The sequence below is a fragment of the Cherax quadricarinatus genome, chromosome 20, assembly GCF_038502225.1.
Source record: "Cherax quadricarinatus isolate ZL_2023a chromosome 20, ASM3850222v1, whole genome shotgun sequence".
Taxonomy (NCBI): Eukaryota; Metazoa; Arthropoda; class Malacostraca; order Decapoda; family Parastacidae; genus Cherax; species Cherax quadricarinatus.
In genome coordinates, this window is record NC_091311.1 from 27,127,134 (window position 1) to 27,149,533 (window position 22,400).

Here is a 22,400-nt window from a genome sequence, read left to right on the forward strand (position 1 = left end):
AAATCTTTTTCTCTTGAAATAGTACTAATAACTATCGATTAAAAATTAAATTAACAAGTAATATAATAATATTTTTAATATATATAAATTTGGAAACTTTATATAATATAATTTTAACAACAGTTTTTAAGTTACGGAATTCTTCTTATATACACTTTGCCTTTTTTTTTTTCTTCTAATAGATAACTCAGTTCGCAGTATTTTAAAGACTGGGAATGTCATAAAAATTTTTTTTATGAAATTACTTAGCAAATTTCCCAATCAAAATTGATTCACAAAAAAACTTTAATATTAATACATTATAATATAAAAACTGCGGATTCGCGACTATAATACTCAAAATTCAACTTTTATACACGTAGCAGAAATTATATGGTTCTGACCATATATATATATATATATATATATATATATATATATATATATATATATATATATATATATATATATATATATATATATATATATATATATATATATATATATATATATATATTGAAAGGAGGTATCTGCAGAACAATGAGGAATGTATATATATCCTGAATCTGAATTTTATTCCTGAGGATAATGTGAATCTGGAGTGAATTCAATGTCAGTTTACAGATTAACTGATGCACAATAAAATAAATTTCGACGGTGCATTCTAGTTTTAGACCTTTGAGAAGCAGTCTTTTATCTCTTCAGAGGGTCTGATCATTTTAAAGTCTAAAGTTTTTTAGGCCATTAGAAGCTCAAATTTTGATTCTGAGGAGGAATCTTTAGTTTTGAGATTTAGACGAGCATTTTCTCTAGTAATAGATACCCAATGACTCTTGCTAATCTCTGAGAATGAACTAGGAGTCTGGAAGAGCAGCTAGAGAACTGCTGTAAGGACTACGTTTCTCTGCAGCAGCAGCAGCGGCAGCAGAAGCAGCAGCAGAAGTAGCAGCAGGTGTGTGGGTAGCTGCTGTACATTCTACATGACGCAGCAACACCCCCAGCAGCAGGTGTGTGGGTAGTCAGGGCAGTGGACCTTATTCTCATATCCATACACCCAGAACTTGCCAGGGCCGCCTTTAAACCCGTACTCTACTTCCGCTACCGGGACGATGCGCACCTGGTGTCTCTGTTGGAAAAATACAACATTAGTTTTAGTTTACCTGATTAATGAAAAAAACTGGATTAGCGTACAGTGGTTCGAACCTAAACTACATTTTGCAGTGAATGACCCAGACGATATTAGCGCTTTACATAATGATGATACTACTACTACAGCTACCATTACTACTATTACAACAACTACTACTACAGCTACCATTACTACTATTACAACTACTGCTACTACTACTACTACTACTACTACTACTACTGCTAATATTACTACAACTACTACTACTACTATTACTGCTACTATTACTACTACTACCACTACTATTACTACTACTACTACTACTGCTGTAGCTGCTGCTACTACTACGACTACTATTACTATTACTACTACTACTACTAATGCTGCTGCTACTACTACTACGATTACTAATATTGTTGCACTATATTATTACAACTACAATATCTGTCTTATATTACTGACTCGGTTTTTTTGTCTTATATTTTTATAATTCATTTATTATAGTTTCCCTCATCGGACGTCTTTCAATGGTTATCCACTCCTCACTGTATTGCACTGAGAAATGTACTCTTCAGAATATATAGTAATGAAAAGACACTAGGGTAGAATAAAAACAAAGAATAAATAGGCACAATACGGTGGCTAGAACAATATACAAATAACCTATGCGTAGGAGATAAATTGATGACGACGTTTCGGTCTGATTTGGGTCATTAGTCACACGGTTGACAGTCCAGGTGGGATCAAAACGTCGTAATTAGTATCAGTCTCCTATGTGCGGGTTACTTGTGTACGTATACACACATATTATATTCAATATACATGTGCAAATGCAAAACAAGCCACTTGGGGATGGAAGAGACTAGCCTAGTTGGGATGTATATATATATATATATATATATATATATATATATATATATATATATATATATATATATATATATATATATATATATATATATAGATATAGAGAGAGAGAGAGAGAGAGAGAGAGAGAGAGAGATTTTCTAGCAGTTTTAAAGAATTCATCACTTAAATATTTTAGGTATTTAAGATCATAAGCTGTTTCATAAATCTTTAAGTTTATAGATGAGCATATCTTGAAGATTTATGAAATACTTAATGATCTAAAATGTTCAAAAAATTTTATTGATAAATCCTTTAAAATTGCTAGAAATACAATTTAAAAAAAATGACACATAAGAAGAATATGTCGGTTCTCATTCACTATGAAAACATTCTTGATATACCTTCTGTACTTAAGAATTTTAAAATCAATGCTACATTTAGAAATCTTGATTTAGTTAAAAAAAAGTCTTATTTAAAATTCCCCCCAAAATGCTGACAGCTGTGTCGACAAGATTCCATATAAAAAAAGTAATATATTTTATTACCGTCACACTGGAAGAAACTTTGAACTAAGATTACAACACCATAAATATTGCATCAGAAATGGACAAGAGTCTAATACTCTGTTTATTTCATGTCAGAGATTTCGAACATCCAACTGAATTTCAAAACGCAGAGAAAATTGTATCAAGCTGGTCAGTGGTTGATGAAAATATAATTGAATTAAGCTTAAAAAATTGTATAATTTAATATGAATAATAGTTTAGCTTTATAATAGCTTAGCTTTATAATAGCTTAACTTTATTCAGTACGCTGAGGTCAGTGGTCACGTGTGGTCATACCTGCCTAAGCTCTTTGGAGTTAGCGTGGGCTGTTACCAAGCACCATGGCTTGTTGTAGTGTTTTAGAATCTCAGGTTCAAGTGTTGAAGAAGGAGATTCTACTTCTTCAGGAGGAAAATAGGAAGCTGAAGCTTCGCATAGATGAGTTTGGGAGCGAGTGTGAGAAGGATTTAGCTGGTAAGGAAGGAATGGTCGCCAGCAGTGATAGTGGCAGCCGCTTTAAGTGGCAAGTGGTTCACAGTTCAGGAAGAAGGAAGATGAGGAGAGTTAATAGAGAAGATGTGAAGGTAGGAAATCGATTCTCTGTTCTCCAAGACGAGTGTACTTTAGTGGTTAGTGAGGTTGAAGGTACCACTGATCCCCCTGCTAATCAAGGTAAGAATATTTTAATAGTAGACGATTCTCAAGGTAAGATATATCGACCGTGCATTTTGTAACAGAGACAGAAAGGTCAGACAGAGAGTGTCTTCCTGGAGCTGGTGTTGGTGACATAGTCAGCAGTTTGGATAATATTATGGCAGGTAATGGGAACAAGCCCATTATCTGTCTTAGTGCTGGGGGTAATAACATTGGGAAGGGCAGGAGAGAGGAGCTGCTGGATAAGTACAGGTCAGCCATAGAAGTAGTTAGGTCTAAGGGAGGGATCCCAGTCATATGTAGCATTTTGCCTAGAAAGGGAGTGGGCAATGAATGGATGTCTAGGGCAATTGGTATAAATTGCTGGCTAGACGGGTACTGCAAGGAACTTGCAATCCCATTCATTGATAACTGGGACCTATTCTTTGGCAAACGTGATATGTATGCAAGGGATGGGGTTCATCTCTCTGGGGATGGAGTGGTTGCATTAGCCAATTCAATTGAGAGGGTAATTGATGACCTGTCTAGGAATTTAAACTGATAGATTATAAAGGTATGGGTGTTTGTGGGAAACAATCAGGCTGCAGCATTAGGGTTAAAAACAGCAGTTATTACCGGGATACCTCAGGGATATGTTTAAAAGACAATATTCAAAATAAAGTTGCTAGTAATGGCAAATCAATTGATCAACAAAGAAAGATAGTAGAGGGCAACGAGTGACTAGCTCCCTTAAGGTTTACTATACAAATAGTAGGAGTCTAAGAAATAAGATAGATGAGCACAGATTACTTGCAAGTGCAGGTAATATAGATATTATTGGTATAACAGACCTGGTTCAACCTGAAAGATAGAGAAATGCCTTCTGAATGCAACATACAGGGTTATAAACTATTCCACACTGCTAGGGTCAACAGGAAGGGTGGTGGAGTGGCGATGTATTTCAGAGAAAATTTAAATTGCTGTCTTAGACATGATATAAGATTAGAAACATCGAACACAGAATCTGTTTGGCTACAGTTTCTCGAGGGACGTGACAAATTAATTTTGGGTGTGATTTATAGGCCCCCATATCTTGATAGGGAGTGTAGTAAGCTATTTTGGGACGAAATTCATAAGGCATCTAGATATGAAAATGTTGTGATAATGGGAGATTTTAACTTTAGACAAATTGATTGGAACAATATGACAGGAAATCTTGAGACTAGTGACTTTCTTGATACGGTTCAGGATTGCTTTTTAGAACAGATTGTGACAGAATCAACTTGAGGAAACAGTCTGCTTGACTTGGTTCTTGCCAACAAAGATTCACTAATTAATAATCTTGAGGTTAATGATGAGCTTGGGGAAAGTGATCACAAATCACTCAGTTTCAATATAACATGGAATTACCCAGATAACTGCAATCAAATCTCTGTCCCAGATTTTCGCTTGGCCGACGTCATGGGATTGAAAAATTTCCTGGGTGGGCTAAATTGGGATGTCCTGACTATGGGTCAGGTAGGTGATCTTGGTTGCTAATATGACGTTTTTCAGAGCATAGTTCTAGCTGCCCAGACAACTTTTGTCCAGAGTAGGGAAATTACATCTAACAAAAATGATCCCAAATGGATGAACAATAGATTAAAACATCTCATTGGTCAAAAGAGAGGCATATACAGGCGTATCAAAAGAGGGGATGGGCAGTTAAGAAATCAATATATTAAATTAAAGAGAGAAATAAAGAAAGGAATAAGAAAAACAAAAAGTGATTATGAGGCTAAAGTCGCAAGGGATTCGAAGACTAACCCAAAAGGGTTCTTTCAGGTATACAGAAGTAAGATTAGGGACAAGATTGACCCACTTATGAGTAGCTCTGGTTAGGTCACTGACAGTGATAAGGATATGTGTGAAATTCTTAATACCTACTTCCTCTCAGTTTTCACCCAGGAAAATACTAGCGATATTCCTGAAATAAAAGATTATGTAGAACAGGATAATAAACTATGTACGATTGCGGTAACTAGTGACATGGTCCTCAGACAAATAGAGAGACTAAAACCTAACAAATCCCCAGGCCCTGATGAACTGTTTGCAAGGGTGTTAAAGGAATGTAAAGAGGAACTTAGCATACCTTTGGCTATTCTCTTTAACATATCACTACAAACTGGCATAGTGCCTGATAAGTGGAAAATGGCAAATGTAATACCTATTTACAAGGCAGGTGACAGGTCCTTGGCTTCGAACTACAGACCAATAAGCCTTACCTCCATAGTGGGAAAATTTATGGAATCAGTAATTGCCGAAGCAATTCGTAGCCATCTTGATAGGCACAGACTGATTAATGAATCTCAACACGGTTTTACAAAGGGGCGTTCCTGTGTTAAGAATTTACTAACTTTTTTCACTAAGGTGTTTGAGGAGGTAGATCATGGTAATGAATATAATATTGTGTATATGGACTACAGTAAGGCTTTCGATAGAGTTCCACATCAGAAGCTATTGAGGAAACTTAAGGCACACGGAATAGGAGGAGAAATTTTTTCCTGGGTAGAGGCATGGCTGACAAATAGGCAGCAGAGAGTTTGCATAAATGGGGGAGAAATCAGAATGGGGGCACGTCACAAGCGGTATTCCTCAGGGGTCAGTGTTGGGCCCGTTGTTGTTCACAATTTACATAAACGACGTAGATGAGGGAATAAATAGCGACATAAGCAAATTTGCTGATGACACGAAAATAGGCCGTCCAATTCATTCTAATGACGACACTAGAACATTCCAGGATGATTTGAATAGACTGATGCAATGGTCGGAGAAGTGGCAGATGCAGTTTAATATTGACAAATGCGAAGTTCTAAATGTTGGACAGTTAAATAACAATGTCACATATAAACTAAATAATGTAGATCTTAATACTACTGATTGCGAAAAGGATTTAGGAATTCTGGTTAGCAGTAATCTGAAACCAAGACAACAGTGAATTAGTGTTCGCAATAAAGCTAACAGAATTCTTGGCTTCATATCTAGAAGTATAAATAATAGAAGTCCTCAGGTTGTTCTTCAACTCTGTATATCCTTGGTTAGGCCTCATTTAGACTATGTTGCTCAGTTCTGGTCACCGTATTACAGAATGGATGTAAATGCTCTGGAAAACGTACAGATGAGGATGACAAAGATGATCCCATGTATCAGAAATTTTCCATATGAGGATAGACTGAGGGCCCTGAATCTGCACTCTCTTGAAAGGCGTAGAATTAGGGGGGGGATATGATCGAGGTGTATAAATGGAAAACAGGAATTAATAAAGGGGATGTAAATAGCGTGCTGAAAATTTCCAGCTAAGACAGGACTCGCAACAATGGTTTCAAGTTGGAAAAATTCAGATTCAGGAAGGATATAGGAAAGCACTGGTTTGGTAATAGAGTCCTGGATGAGTGGAACAAACTCCCAAGTACAGTTATTGAGGCTAAAACGTTGTGTAGTTTTAAAAATAGGTTAGATATATACAAGAGTGGGTGTGGGTGGGTGTGAGTTGGACCTGACTAGCTTGTGCTGCTGGGTCTGGTACAGTGCTCCATCCTTGAGTGGAGGTGACCAGTCTGGGTGGGTCATTGGGCTCATCCGGGGGGGGGGTCATTGGTCTAATCCGGGGGGGGGGGTCACATGGACCTGCTCCACATGGATCAGTAGGCCTGTTGCAGTGTTCCTTCTTTCTTATATTCTTATGTTCTTATAATTTATAAAATTTGGAAAGAATTTAAGCTATGAGTGACAGTTCCTTGACACTTCCCACCCGCATTATATTGGGACAGGTGAGGTTACATGTCAGCTTTATAATCCTTCTACCGTTCAATTATTTTTGCATGCCCTTGACAATGTGAAAAGTCAAAGTGGTTGTGTATCATTCCAGTCACGGTATTGTGCCTTTTTATGTTATATACATATATATATATATATATATATATATATATATATATATATATATATATATATATATATATATATATATATATATATATATATATATATATGTATGTATGTATGTCGTGCCGAATATGTAAAACTGGTCAATTAGCAAGAACTCATTTAAAATTAAGTCCTTTCTGAAAATTTCTCTTATACGTTTAAAGATATATTTTTTTCATTAATGTTAATGTAAAAATTTTTAATTTTGCTCCAAAAGAATCTTAGAAAACTTACCTAACCTTATTATAACAAGAACAATTTATTTTAGCCTAACCCAACTAAATATATTTTAGATTTGTTTACAGTAATTTAATACTAAACAAATACAGTGAAACATATTTTTCTCGTTAGGTTTAGAATGATTTTGGCGAAATTATTGCATACACAAATTTTCACTTGTCCTATATGGCAAGATGAACGTTGCTATTTAAGCCAAGATCGCAAGTTCTGCCTATTCAGCACGATATATATATATATATATATATATATATATATATATATATATATATATATATATATATATATATATATATATATATATATATATATATATATATATATATATATATATATATATATATATATATATATATATATATATATATATATATATATATATATATGCAAGGAATTGTATCATAGAACTGGCAGACTCTATAATGGTGGTTTATTAGAGACAAATCACCTTAAATCTACTTTAGCACACAGAAAATGCTTTTCCTCAGAAGACACACCATTATTATGACACCTGATAGAGGTTGACAGCAAACTGGCGAAGACACATAAGAAATATACAATGTCCTTCGCTTCTGCCTGGTTTTTCAGGAACCAACCCATTACAATTAAACGTAAGTCTCATGAATGCAAGACTCACTGCTACCCTGGCTGTACTAAGCTACAGATTTTCCGCCTCTTACAACACTGAAAATTTTGTATTAAAATTGTAAAAAAAAACTATTTGTATAACTTGTTAATGTTTAATTTGACCTTGAGGATGATTCTGGGACTAGTTAAATTACTATAATATTCAGGTGAAGCCTTGATCCCGTTTGGGTAATTCGAAGCAATGGTATTAGTTAGATACACTATCATTCGTGGTCGTATGCAGAATAATAGTCGATAACCCGCAAAGGGGAAATAAAAACTAAACTTGTTGCTCACCCTGGACAATTTTAATGCTGTTTAAATGCATTAATGATCAACTGGCACGATGCTTACCCATCGGCACTATGTTTCCCCATTGGCACTATGGTTCCCTATCGACATTATGGTTCCCTACCGACACTCTAGTTCCTTAACGGCACCGTGGTTCCCCATGGGCACTATGGTTACCCATCGGCACTATGTTTCCCCATCGGCACTGTGGTTCCCTGTCGGCACTATGATTACTCCTTGGCACTATGGTTTCCTATCGGCACTGTGGTTCCTTATCTATGCATCCTCTACTCTGCTTGTGTATTCACTATCTTTGCTACACTGATTTTCATAAATAACTTTTTCATAAATTACTTTTCTTTGAGGAAGTTGATGTATGTCCAGAAAATGACCTTCTCATAAAATAGCTAAAAAGAAAACGACCTATGCTTAAGTTACTAACAGGAACATCACCTATGCTTAAGTTACTAATAGGAACATCACCTATGCTTAAGTTACTAACAGGAACATCACCTATGCTTAAGTTACTAATAGGAACATCACCTATGCTTAAGTTACTAACAGGAACATCACCTATGCTTAAGTTACTAATAGGAACATCACCTATGCTTAAGTTTACTAACAGGAACATCACCTATGCTTAAGTTACTAATAGGAACATCACCTATGCTTAAGTTACTAACAGGAACATCACCTATGCTTAAGTTTACTAACAGGAACATCACCTATGCTTAAGTTTACTAACAGGAACATCACCTATGCTTAAGTTACTAATAGGAACATCACCTATGCTTAAGTTACTAACAGGAACATCACCTATGCTTAAGTTACTAATAGGAACATCACCTATGCTTAAGTTACTAATAGGAACATCACCTATGCTTAAGTTACTAATAGGAACATCACCTATGCTTAAGTTACTAATAGGAACATCACCTATGCTTAAGTTTACTAACAGGAACATCACCTATGCTTAAGTTACTAACAGGAACATCACCTGTGCATAGGTTAACTAACAGGAACATCACCTGTGCATAGATTAACTAACAGGAACATCACCTGTGCATATGTTGCTAACAGGAACATCGCCTGTGCATAGGTTAACTAACAGGAACATCACCTGTACATAGATTAAATAACAAGAACATCACCTAGGCTTAGGTTAACTAACAGGAACATCACCTGTGCTTAGGTTAACTAACAGGATAATCATCTGTGCATAGGTTAACTAACAGGAACATCACCTGTGCATTGGTTAACAAACAGAAACATTACCTGTGAATAAGTTAACTAACAGGAATATCACCTGTGCATAAGTTAACTAACAGGAACATCACCTATGCATATGTTACTAACAGGAACATCACCTGTGCATAGGTTAACTAACAGGAACATCGCCTCTGCATAGGTTAACAGGAACATCACCTGTGCATAGGTTAACAGGAACATCACCTGTGCATAAGTTAACTAACAGGACCATCACTTATGCATATGTTAACTAATAGGAACAACACCTGTGCATAAGTTAACTAACATGAACATCACCTGTGCATAAGTTAACTAACAGGAACATCACCTGTACATAAGTTAGCTAACAGGACCATCACTTATGCATATGTTAACTAACAGGACCATCACTTATGCATATGTTAACTAACAGGAGCATCCCCTGTACATAAGTTTACTAACAGGACTATCACTTATGCATATGTTAACTAACAGGAACATCACCTGTGCATATGTTAACTAATAGGAACATCACCTGTGCATATGCTAACTAACAGGAACATCACCTGTGCATATGTTAACTAACAGGAACATCACCTATGCATATGTTAACTAAGAGGAACATTACCTGTGCATATGTTAACTAACAGGAACATCACCTGTGCATATGTTAACTAACAGGAACATCACCTGTGCACATGTTAACTAACAGGAACATCACCTGTGCATATGTTAACTAACAGGAACATCACCTGTGCATATGTTAATTAACAGGAACATCACCTCTGCATATGTTAACTAACAGGAACATCACCTGTGCATATGTTAACTAACAGTAACATCACCTGTGCATATGTTAACTAACAGGAATATCACCTGTGCATATGTTAACTAACAGGAACATCACCTGTGCATATGTTAACTAACAGGAACATCACCTGTGCACATGTTAACTAACAGGAACATCACCTGTGCATATGTTAATTAACAGGAACATCACCTCTGCATGTTAACTAACAGGAACATCACCTGTGCATATGTTAACTAACAGGAACATCACCTCTGCATATGTTAACTAACAGGAACATCACCTGTGCATATGTTAACTAACAGGAACATCACCTGTGCATATGTTAACTAACAGGAATATCACCTGTGCATATGTTAACTAACAGGAACATCACCTGTGCATATGTTAACTAAGAGGAACATCACCTGTGCATATGTTAACTAACAGGAACATCACCTGTGCGTAAGTTAACTAACACGAACATCACCTGTGCATAAATTCGCTCATCGTGGAAAGCATTCTTGTGATTATTGACGAGCTGGGACGACGCCAGATTAATGGTGTTGTCTGGGAACTGCGTGAGTGGGAAGATGCGAGTTCCTTCCTCTTCAAAGGCCACTTGCCCTGACACTTCCTTCACCAGCGCCTCTGGCAGGCCGCCCTTCCTTACGATGTGCTCCGAGGTGTTCACTTTCCTGCCGAGATTGCAAAAGCTGTTACGCAAATGAATATGGGGATTGTAGCTAAAAAAAAGAGGTTAAGTTAAATGCGGGTAACGAGTAGAGTTTATAACGTTAAGTTAACTAAGAAAATGGTTCTGAAAGATGCATAATTTATTTTCTGAAGATTAGGCAAAGAACTAATATCATTGGAGAACATCGCATAGCGTCTTCACTCAACAACATTACCAAAGTGGTAAAGAATTTTAACTCCAAAGATGAGGAAAAGTTTGCTGACTTGTCGTGGATGCTGTGAATGAAGATGTTTGTATCAAATACTTTACAAGAGATATAGAATATAGATATAGAAAGGTGACCAGTGAAATGCATCTCATGGATTAGATGTATATTTAGTGGTAAAAGTCAATGCAGTGGTGGTCATCTGTAACCTCGAAATCCTCTTTTCGCTACCTCAATTATTATTATTATTCTTTGATTTAATTTTATATTATTATTATTATTATTATTATTATTATTATTATTATTATTATTATTATTATTATTATTATTATTATTATTACAGTTATGGGGGATCGCTAAACAGATAGGGAGGGTCATGCAGTGCCTGGGGAATGAAAGGCAGTCAGATTCGTTCCAAGGAAATGTATGGTAGCATCAGTTCTTTGGATCCAGAGACCCTTCACCAGCATCAAGGTTCAGCTTCCTTGAAAGGGCACTGCCACCAGCTGACTGGTGTCCTGTCCACCACTCACAGCCTCAAGTGCCCAAGCTCTACTCCCTCACGATCTCTCATCTAACCAAGCTTCCATCTGCACAGTCAATGTTGGATTAGTTGCTTCAGAAAGAAGTGCCGGAGGCTCGTGGTGGTGGCACTGTGCCGGAGGCTTTGCATGAAAAAAAACATCACTGGGGATGTGAGTGTCTAAGGGCAAGTGAAGGTAGAGGTGACTGTTGGTATGATGGTGCTCTACAACCACTTGGCTACCCGTGCTGAGCTGTCGTAAGTGACCACTGCAGACAGTTATGTTCACTTGTATATGTCGCTTTCCACCTGCGCCACACTTTGTTCACTATATCTTTGGTCGTGGCGGCCTCACTGCTGATCTTACCACCTGCACCTACCCTCCACATTACTTTTTATCTAGCCTTAACTGCTAAAATATATATCTCTTCTACCTTTGCCTTCATTCCATCTATCTTCATTCCCTCTACCTTCATTCCCTCTACCTTCATTCCCTCTACCTTCATTCCCTCTGCCTTCATTCCCTCTACCTTCATTCCCTCTGCCTTCATTCCCTCTACCTTCATTCCCTCTACCTTCATTCCCTCTACCTTCATTCCTTCTACCTTCATCCCCTCTGCCTTCATTCCCTCTACCTTCATTCCCTCTACCTTCATTCCCTCTACCTTCATTCTCTCTACCCTCTGATAGGTTTAAACCTGATTACCCTTCAACTTTTTCCATTCACTAAGCGCTGTATATCTCTTAAAAGGTCTAGCGCTAGCTCTCCAAGGAATCTAATGATAATTATCTTTCTTAAACATCTCCTCCTCTTCTCCTTCTACCAGCCTCTCCTCCTCCTTCCCTCGCACCAGCACCTCAGAGTCTGGTCCTACTACTACTTCCTTCTCTTCCTCCTCCTCCTCCTTCCCCTCCTCGACCTCCTCTTCCCCCTCCTCTACCTCCTCCATAATTACAGCAATTTCAGGATTTGATTTCACAAAAATCTTTGTACCGACGGGGGGAGCTGAAGTGCTCACACTAGTAAGGTAATTGATTACGTTCCGATACTTCTTCCTAAAACGTGTGTGAAAGTGCAGGAACCACGATAATAAACTGCTCCCATGACACGCACTGATATTTTCTAGGTAATTTCCTTCTCACGCAAAGCTTTCAGACCTGTCGTGCACGTGATATATTTATCAAGGTAATGTTCTCTTACTGCAGAATAATTACGCGATGTCGAGAAAATTTAATTTTTCTAAAGCTGTAGATGATTATTTGCATGTTGGCAGCACTGATATATTTGTTCAGGTGAGAGGTTCAGTTAGGGACGATCGGATTTATGTATTGGGGTAAAATCTCAGTTAAGGTTGATTGGATTTATATATCGAGGTAAAAGTTTCAGTTAGGTTGATCGGATTCGTGCGTCGGGATAAGAATCTCAGTAAAAGACGATCTCAGTGTATATAAGAAGAGAGGTTTGCATCTTTCAGTTAATATACACAAAAAGTTTACTTTAATATCTAATTTTGGGACTAAATCATACTTGATTTGAGGTTTACTGTATTCCAAACTGCATCCTTAATGATGTAAATTCAACCTAATGAACCAGCTATATAAATATAAACGACTATCGCTGTGACCTACAAAATATTTATATTTCAGGTTCAGTGAGTGCATGAGTGTGAGGCTCTTGACAAACTGTACACGATTGTAAGTCACATTTCACATTTACTGACGGTATCATAGTAACAGCAAGATTACCAGCGAAGTCTACGGGAGTGTAACAACATATTTCACTAACTGAAATATATTTCCGAAAATTACTTTTAGATACCTGGAGAGTATACCTGGAGAGTATACCTGGAGAGTATACCTGGAGAGTATACCCGGAAAGTATCTCTGGAAAAGATTTGGTTGTCAACGTTCCACGGGCCGGTCTGTGAAGACATATCCAGTACAGAGAGAACAGGTAGAGACAACCAGCCCTATACACATTAAGGCAAAAATCTAACGCATGAGTAGTCTTGAAGTAGACATATGCTGTTAATAGGGAATATTTTACTAATTCCAAACTATTATTATTATTATTATTATTATTATTATTATTATTATTATTATTATTATTATTATTATTATTATTATTATTATTATTATTATTATTATTATTATTATTATCATAGGGGAGAGTTAAGACTGTATGGGCCATACGGGATATGAGGAATGGGAAGTAAATAGCTTTGAAAGAAGGATGGAAAAGTTAGCTTCAGTTCTTGAGATCTAAAGCTGCCCACTAGAAGGTCATTCTCATGGGAAAATGAACATAAGAGAAATATACAAGACTTGAATCACAGCAAAAATTATTTCGAACTAGAAATTATTTTAATGGAATGTAATCGTGGAGAAGTATGGTAAATAATTAGCCATAGATCCTAGATCATATTCAGACTCAAAGATTTATTTCCGCGTGATATAATTTATGTATAGAGATGGGGTAACATTTAGATGTTCATGTAGAAAGCCCATGGTTATTCAGAGCATCACCTCACTGCTTCATGTGCTGTGCGAACAATGAGTTTCTTACACGTTAATGTCTCTACAAATATTCAATATTTAGAAATGTTTAAATATTCATTTCTGATTTTTCGAATCTCCGTACGCTTTCAAACATTACGTCCGCAGCCATAGCCATTGTTTCGCTAATTACGGCCATAAAACGTGAAATTTTTTTGCAGGCAGTCAACGACGGTTCTTTAGCAAATTCTGATTCCTGGCGATAGCCATGGCCTGTCATGTAATAGTCAAATTGATCTTGCAAGATCTCTCACCCCCATCGCAAATTTGTTATCTATTATACAATATAACTGACTAACTGACTCACTATATGATAGCCCCGACTCATCATGCAACAATATTGACTCCACTATACGATAGACCTGACCCACCACGCAAGAACGCTGATCTTAACATGCAATATAACTGACGCACAATACGATAGCCCCCTGACCATCCTACAATAGTGCTAATCTATCATGCTAGAGCGCTGACCATGTTATGGTGAGGCGGATGAAGCAGCGGATCTGTCCGTAGCTGTCACAGGGAGGGCAGGCCACACGACCCTTGGCGTTGCACTTGAGGCAGTCCTGACGTCCGTGTCCGTGCGTCGACGACTGGCAGTAGAAGCAACGGTCCTTGTATCCCGAGGAATCCGTGTACCAACCATCTCCGTGGCACGACAGACACCTTGTCTGTAGGGGAGTTAGCAGGAATCACCATACAGACATACAGGCAACACACGTGATGGTCACTGTCTATGGGAAGGGTTACGGAACATCAGCCAAGCGAACAGACATCACAGGTTAGGGTTATAGTGACTGAGGATGGACAGAGACCCTCACAGCTAACAATATAGACATCGCAGATAAGGATTACTGTCTGGAGGAGAGTGACACATGGACAATCAGCCAGTCTCATAAATAGCAAAGACGATACGGTCTTCTGCAGGTTTTTCTTCTACTCATCACAGACTGACTGTGGAGGACACTATTTTTGCCAACACTGCTGCTTCGCACTGATGCGATGCTTTCGTTCGATACTTTTCGCCTCATTAACGTAATTGTAATAGTAGATACAAACTTTATTAATACAAATTGTTGCCAGCGTAGCAGACTTTTGAAGTTTGAAAGATCAAACCACCGGGTACGATCCATCACCCTTGAAAGAGGCTGCTGCTGGGAAAGCGAGGCTAAATAAGGTTTCTAACTGATATTTACGCGTATCAATCACAGCGTGATTTTATTTTACAAAATGGGTCCTAGGAAGCTGTAATGCGAGGCAGCGTCGCACATGTGCCTTTGTTTTTACAAAGGCTAAATGGCAATTAGTGCAGGAGGAGGGAAGGAACATTTGTCTTGATGGCGAGGATAAATGAATATTTTAGCTGCGGTCTGGGGATTAGCCGAGGGTGTGGTAATGACATATTCCACTCAGGATGACACCTCCGTGTGGTACAGAAAGCTCCGTCAGGAGAGAGAAAGAGAGAGAGAGATCTCATTGCAACCTGGGCCAGAAGGTGACTGTGCTTATATTCAGTAGGCTCACGTCCTCTGGGACGTCGATCAACGTACAGACAACTGTAGAGAAAAACTGTAGGACAGAGAAACACAAACTAATAAGTAGACAGAAACATCGAGATAGAAAGACAGCGACAGAGACAATGGTTGACAAGATATACAGGCAGAAGCACAGAGAGGAGAGAGAGAGAGAGAGAGAGAGAGAGAGAGAGAGAGAGAGAGAGAGAGAGAGAGAGAGAGAGAGAGAGAGAGAGAGAGAGAGAGAGAGAGAGAGATAGAGAGAGAGAGAGAGAGATAGAGAGGGAGAGAGAACATCACAAAAATATAAGAAATGACTCACAGGGGTTCCATAATAGAAGCCGAGCTAAGATGACAGGCACAAAGGGCAAAATGAATCATCACTTAAGCAATCTCCTAGGGAATATGACCACAACATAAAAGATGCTCCAAAGCGCTGAAAGGTTGGACAGGGAAAAACAGTTCATAAGGGCTGGGACCAGGACAAAGGAATACAAGGGTTGGGACCAGGAACTGGGAACAAGGACACACACCCAGATACACACTCACCCATCCCTTGCCGTGGCACTCAGAGCACTGGAGAGAGCCCGTGCCCTTGCAGCGGTGGCACTCCTTAACGGAGGCGGTGTGTGGCACTTGCACCACCTTCACCTCGTCGTGGAACAGGTGAGCGGGTTGAGCCTCCACGTCCCAGGGCAACGGTGCTGCTCCGTTGGACGGACCATCTACATCGCCGCCACCGTAAGGGGTAAAAGCCCAAGACGTCTCCCGTTTCTCTGTAAAAGTCTGTAGCTCATACTGTTGGGGGAGAGAGGAAGAGCATGTTAATAAGGGTAGGTAGTTCAGGTTACTGGGAGAGGTGGCCGCCATACTTCACCAACAAACTAAGAAAGACGAACCACGGTACGGGAGGGGTTTGAACTCATGGAGAGTGAGTCGTAGAACTCTAGGCCAGTGAGTAACCCACTCGGCCAGCTGGCCATGGGTTCAAACACCATCCGTATCGCGGTTTGTTTGCAATCGTGTTTTTTACTATTTTGTGACTTATGTAAGGCTAGTTCGTAATTCTGCGGGGAAAACTTAAAACCTTTCAAATAATTCTGCTGAATGAACGTTAAACGTGATGAAGAGATAATTATACTAAAAGAACGTTGAAGGATCTGTTGATTCTGCTTGAATTTTTTCAGATAAACAGATAATTATAGTGGGAGAATGTTAGTTACACGACCTACACATTCACCTACAGAGAATTTAAAATAAATGAAGAACGATAGATGAGCGATTCATTCTTCCAAGAAAAGCATGTAAGCCGTTCTGCTCGGACCAGGTGGCCGAGGCACACCCTGTGGTCCGAACAGCAGTCCAAATCTCATGGTAAAGAAAAAAAGTAAAAAATTGAGTCGTGAGTGTAAAATATCTCACGGCTAGTATACGAGAATGGACAGAGATAGCGAACAGAGAGAGAGAGAGAGAGAGAGAGAGAGAGAGAGAGAGAGAGAGAGAGAGAGTAATGCCTGCGGTATTTTTACGGAATGTGATAAGAGGAAGGGAAAAAAATTGAATCTCCAGGTTCAGATGTGACACATGTATCAAAGAGGATAAAGAGGTTTTCTTTTGTTGTGGTAAATGATTGAGAGACTAGGAAGGCGCACTGTGTCACTGTGTCACTGAAGATTCTGCTCTGAGGTTATGGTGCAGTGTGGTGGCTGAGAGGTGAGGCAAGTGCTGTCAGTGTGGTGGCTGAGAGGTGAGGCTAGTGCTGTCAGTGTGGTGGCTGAGGTGAGGCTAGTGCTGTCAGTGCTTGCTGATGTATAATGAAGGTGGTACTATGACTGATGATGTATAGAAACCTGCTGTTATTAGTGTTTGTTACTGTCTAATGACTATAGTGCCGTTACTGTTTGTGATGCACAATGACTCTTGAACCATATATAGTATCAGTCCTTGTGACATTGTAGCAGATAGTGCTTCCATAAACACTGCAATAACTAACATTGTGGAAAACAGTGCTTTGATGAATACTATAGTGACTAACAAGAGAGCAGATAGTACTTTGATAAGCTCTACAATGACTAACAAGAGTCTACAACTGTAAAATTGTAAAATGTGAGAGAAGAGCTAGCTAAAGGATCCTAGAAAGTCATTCTTGAGACTACTAGACGAAATATTACAGATAAAACGCTGAGTGTGAGAAACCACGAGCAGAGCTTTTCTTCTGTAGTAGGTGGTTAAATAGCTCCTGGGTAATCGGGAGGGTAAGACAGGGATCGAAGGATAGGAAAGGTCGCTCCAGTTCTTTGCATCAAGAGCCCTTCACTGGCATCAAGACAGATTGTGCAGTATAAATTATTCATGTTATTTAGACATTTAAATTCATACGCTTGTAAATCACAACTCACAGACTTATAAATCACAACTCAGAGACCTTCATGTCACAATTCATAGACTTTTAAATCACAACTCACAGACTTCCTGTCATCATGCGAGATTACTTTATGAATTAGTAGATGTGCTCAATCTTTGCTGATGTCTTACAGTTAGTCTAAAGAGGATCGAGTCTTCACCACTCCTTGCACTGAGTAACCCACGCGAGTTTAGTTTTCTCATAAAATATAAACCTCGCGAATTATGAAGTTTACCTAAATCACTGGTGCATTTTTTTATGATGAGGGTACAATTTTTTTTTATTTATTGGCCTGCAGTATGGCGTCAGGTAACTCTTCGCGGTCCATCTTCCAGCTGTGTCTTCAGCTGTCGCAAGAAGACGCACGCGCTCAGGTGTTACGATGTGACTCGCGATAACGAAAGTAAACCAACCGGACTTTTTTTTTATTTCGATATTGTTGACTAATTGTATATGAATAGATTAATATACGTTCAACTTTTCGTAAGCTAGAATAACAAAAATTATGTTTCCTTGTGATGTTTGAGCAGAAATGAATGAACGACACCTCGGCGCAAAGCACAAGTGTCCGCTGGTTTCACGAAACTAAAACTTGAAGCTCGTGAGCGTTTAGACCACACAAAGTTATTTAAAATAATGTGCAAAGTTTGAGAGAAAAAAGTTAGAAATTTAATATTTTATTTAAAAGCAAGTTTTAAGTAGTCAGGACGGTACCTAAAAAATTGACTAAAGTAATTGAAACTAACAGCCAGGAATGATTAAAATTACCTAAATGAAGCTTATCCAGAATGTATTCCACGAGGAAGACTAAAGCTTCTGCCTCGCACAGGTCACACGCAAGTCAAGCTAACACTGATGTATCATATAATTTGAGTTCTACATGTTGACACTTCTGGCACAACTAATGTTGCTACATCACGACGAGAGCCGCAGATATTTCCTTATAACTTAAAAGTAAAACACTTCGGCAGTCTTTCAACCAGATTATATTAACGTAATGCGCGTCTTATAATTTGCTATAAAAATTAAAAAAGGAACAAATGAGAGTTGTAATGATGCAAATGATCCATCAAAGTAATTATTCGCCGTTAAACTCTCAGCCTTCTTTCATATTGCCAGCTTGCTGTAGGGGAGAAAATTTTTATTTATGGAATATGGAGAGGAGGACCATGGCATAGGTATAATTTTTTAAAATTGGGAAATGACTTCAAGATACACTGCGGCGTGTCTCCACGCTCTAACCGGAGAACAAGATAAGCTATAAAAGTTTTATAACACTCTTGTGTAAATGTGTCATGATCTTTGAAAGGTGAGACGCCAGTTAGGCCGAACACTTCGTAGGTTAAAAGAGATGAATGTATTTCGATCTCCGCCAGAGACTCTTATGCTGAAGAGGATTTTAATTGGGTCAGAAGTGGGTCCGAAGAAAGTGTGAAGAGGGTCTGCACAGGGTCTCTGTGTTTAGTTTTTAGGTCCAACTGGTTTTTCATCTTTGGTTCTGTAACGCGTTGCAAACTATAGAACGTAGCGCTTTCCAGGTTAGTTAAGGTAAGGCAGGGAAAAGTTACATGTCTTGTTTTTGTGAAATGTCGCCCGGCGTGTCTGATGGCTGCCGCCGCCGACTTTTCACCTCTAATGCTGCCTTCCAGTTTCCACTAAAGTTTTTGCTGCATTAGCTACTGCTCCGCTCCGACACCCAGGACAGTGATTTCATTAAGTCTCCAGTCATATTTCCGTTTCCCATGTTATTGCAAAAGTTATAATGTAAACCTAGAACAATAATTTTATATATATTTTTTCCAGTTTGTTTAGTGTTTTCAACCACACTTACAATAAAATATATTGATAATATAAATAACAAAAGTTAGTATGTCGTAATGATATGTCCCATAGTCTTCCTGTCCACAAAGGCAGCCAAGTTCAATTGTGTGTATACTCAGCGAGTATACTCTCAAATTTTCTAATGTTTCTTGTTTTAAGGACGCCCCGTTCCTTATGACCTGTCTGACAGATGCTGTGTACAGAGTCCGGGAAGACGTTTTGTTTAGGACCCTGATGAAGGCAGTTCTTACTATTGAGAGTCTTGTGTATGCCTGACATGTTACTGAGTCGATGTGAGCCTCGCCGGAGAGCGTCTGAGTGAGACTGACCAATGAGTCTCTTTCCTTTTCCGATATTTGAATTTGCTTCCCTCCCAATTTGTATTCTGGTACAAGTCTTCTCTCCCTTACCCCCGGTCGATGTTTCCTCTCCCACGATCACTCTCTGCCCTCTAGCCTTCAGCTGTTTCTTGGTACAATGGAGTGCCTTGACTTGTGTCCATCAATTTTCGACCAGCATGTTGACTGTCCTCTTGTGTCAAAAGGTATTCTTTCGGGTTAAAAATACATAGGCAACCCATTTCTCCCTTTCTTCCTAAATCTTCCAGACTCACTTCTATATAGAAACACTAGTAGCTTCGTGAGGCAAACTCTACCATCCTTATATCCACGCTGATGCTCCGTGAGAAGCAAATGCTCACAACGTTTTCTTATTGGTGCTTCGCAAGGGATCCATTTTCTCTTGGTAATCATGGTGGTGTTCCATAAGGAACTCAGGCATTCTAGGTGCTTCTGGTGGTGTTCCATAAGAAACCCAGGCTCTCTGCGTGTACGCTAGTCTCTTTTTAATTATATTTTCCAACACCTTTGATGGTGTGCACGTCAAAGATGCTGGTCTGTAATTTTGTTCCTCATGTCTGTCTTCCTCAGTGTGTGTGTGTGTGTGTGTGTGTGTGTGTGTGTGTGTGTGTGTGTGTGTGTGTGTGTGTGTGTGTGTGTGTGTGTGTGTGTGTGTGTGTGTGTGTGTGTGTGTGTGTGTGTGTGTGTGTGTGTGTGTGTGTGGAGGAGAGCAGCTCTCATGCAAGATCCCTCTTGCCCACGCCAAGTATTGTACGTACGCACAATACACACAGATTTACCCTAAAAGCCATTGGCGAATTGAGACCAGCCCCAGAACAATTTACTTGCGCCTCCTGCCTCTATATCATGCCTCTGCAGCATCGAAACTAGTAAAAAAAATATATATATATATTCCTGCTTCTAAGGCTTGTAAGCCTCTAGGCAGAGGTGGAGGACGCTTGCACCTTCTCTTAAGAACTCTATCGATTTCAGTTTCCCTTATTAATGGAAAGTAATCGTAGTGCTTCTTTGTTTATGTTATAAAAGCTGCTACTGCTGATGCTGCAACAAGCACAGACCAGTGGTTTGATGTAAATATATCTAAGTGTACAAGGGTGTTATAGTCTACAAATTTTTTTTTTTTTGGTAAGTTTTCTGTGGTTATATATTTCATTTTCAGTAAAGACATCAGTAAAGTGAAAAGTCGCCCTTTTTGAAGGACTCTGTGAATAACTTAAGAATACAAGAGAAGAACCGGTCTTCACAAAGGATTTTGAGAGCACTAGAGGGACACTGCAGTCTTCGTAGATGATACATGGTCGGAAGAACTACTCATTGTGTAAAAAAGCTGCTGATCCAGACATTATAATAATAAAGCAACGAGTGATCATGATTCGCTGTTGCTGCAGTCCATAGTGAGTTGTTGTTACCGTGTGATCACGTACAGTGCAGTGTGGTCAGGAAGAAGATGATGCAGCACGTGTAGTATATATATATATATATATATATATATATATATATATATATATATATATATATATATATATATATATATATATATATATATATATATATATATATATATATATATATATATATATATATATATATATATATATATATATATATATATATATATATATATAAATTTCGTTCCGGTTTTACGTGAATTTAATTATCTTTCATTAAGATTTTCCAAGGTGCATTTACACTGCCTTTGAAGGGACAAGAGCTAGATCTATTACTAGGACTGTCGTAGCAGCACTGAAAGATAGATAGATAGATAGATATAGAAAGAGAGAGAGAGAAAGAGAGAGAGAGAGAGAGAGAGAGAGAGAGAGAGAGGGAGAGAGAGAGAGAGAGAGAGAGAGAGAGAGAGAGAGAGAGAGAGAGAGAGTTTCTCAAGGGGTAAGACCGCTCCTTTTCACTGGGTTATAAGTAAGACATCCAGGAGACGTGTTCAACGATGCAAATCAGTGACCGCGTAAATAAACGAGATTTTAATTAATTCTCATCCAGTGTGCTGACGTCAAAACGCATAGCATTTTCTGAAAAAAATGATTCCCCTCAGT

The 22,400-nt window shown here is 38.5% G+C and overlaps 1 protein-coding gene across 1 annotated transcript in view; it reads right to left on the minus strand.

Annotated features, from left to right (window-relative positions):
* Positions 1–510: 510 nt before the first annotated feature.
* Positions 511–22,400, minus strand: part of LOC128700322 (protein SSUH2 homolog) — a 250,358-nt gene continuing 228,468 nt past the window's right edge. Inside the window, exons 4-7 of the mRNA XM_053793430.2 lie at positions 16,315–16,563; positions 14,723–14,922; positions 10,758–10,965; positions 511–1,105 (exon numbers count right to left, since the gene is read on the minus strand). Of these exons, the coding sequence (XP_053649405.1) occupies positions 956–1,105; positions 10,758–10,965; positions 14,723–14,922; positions 16,315–16,563 (807 nt within the window). The 3' untranslated portion in view covers positions 511–955. The remainder of the gene's footprint in view (positions 1,106–10,757; positions 10,966–14,722; positions 14,923–16,314; positions 16,564–22,400) is intronic.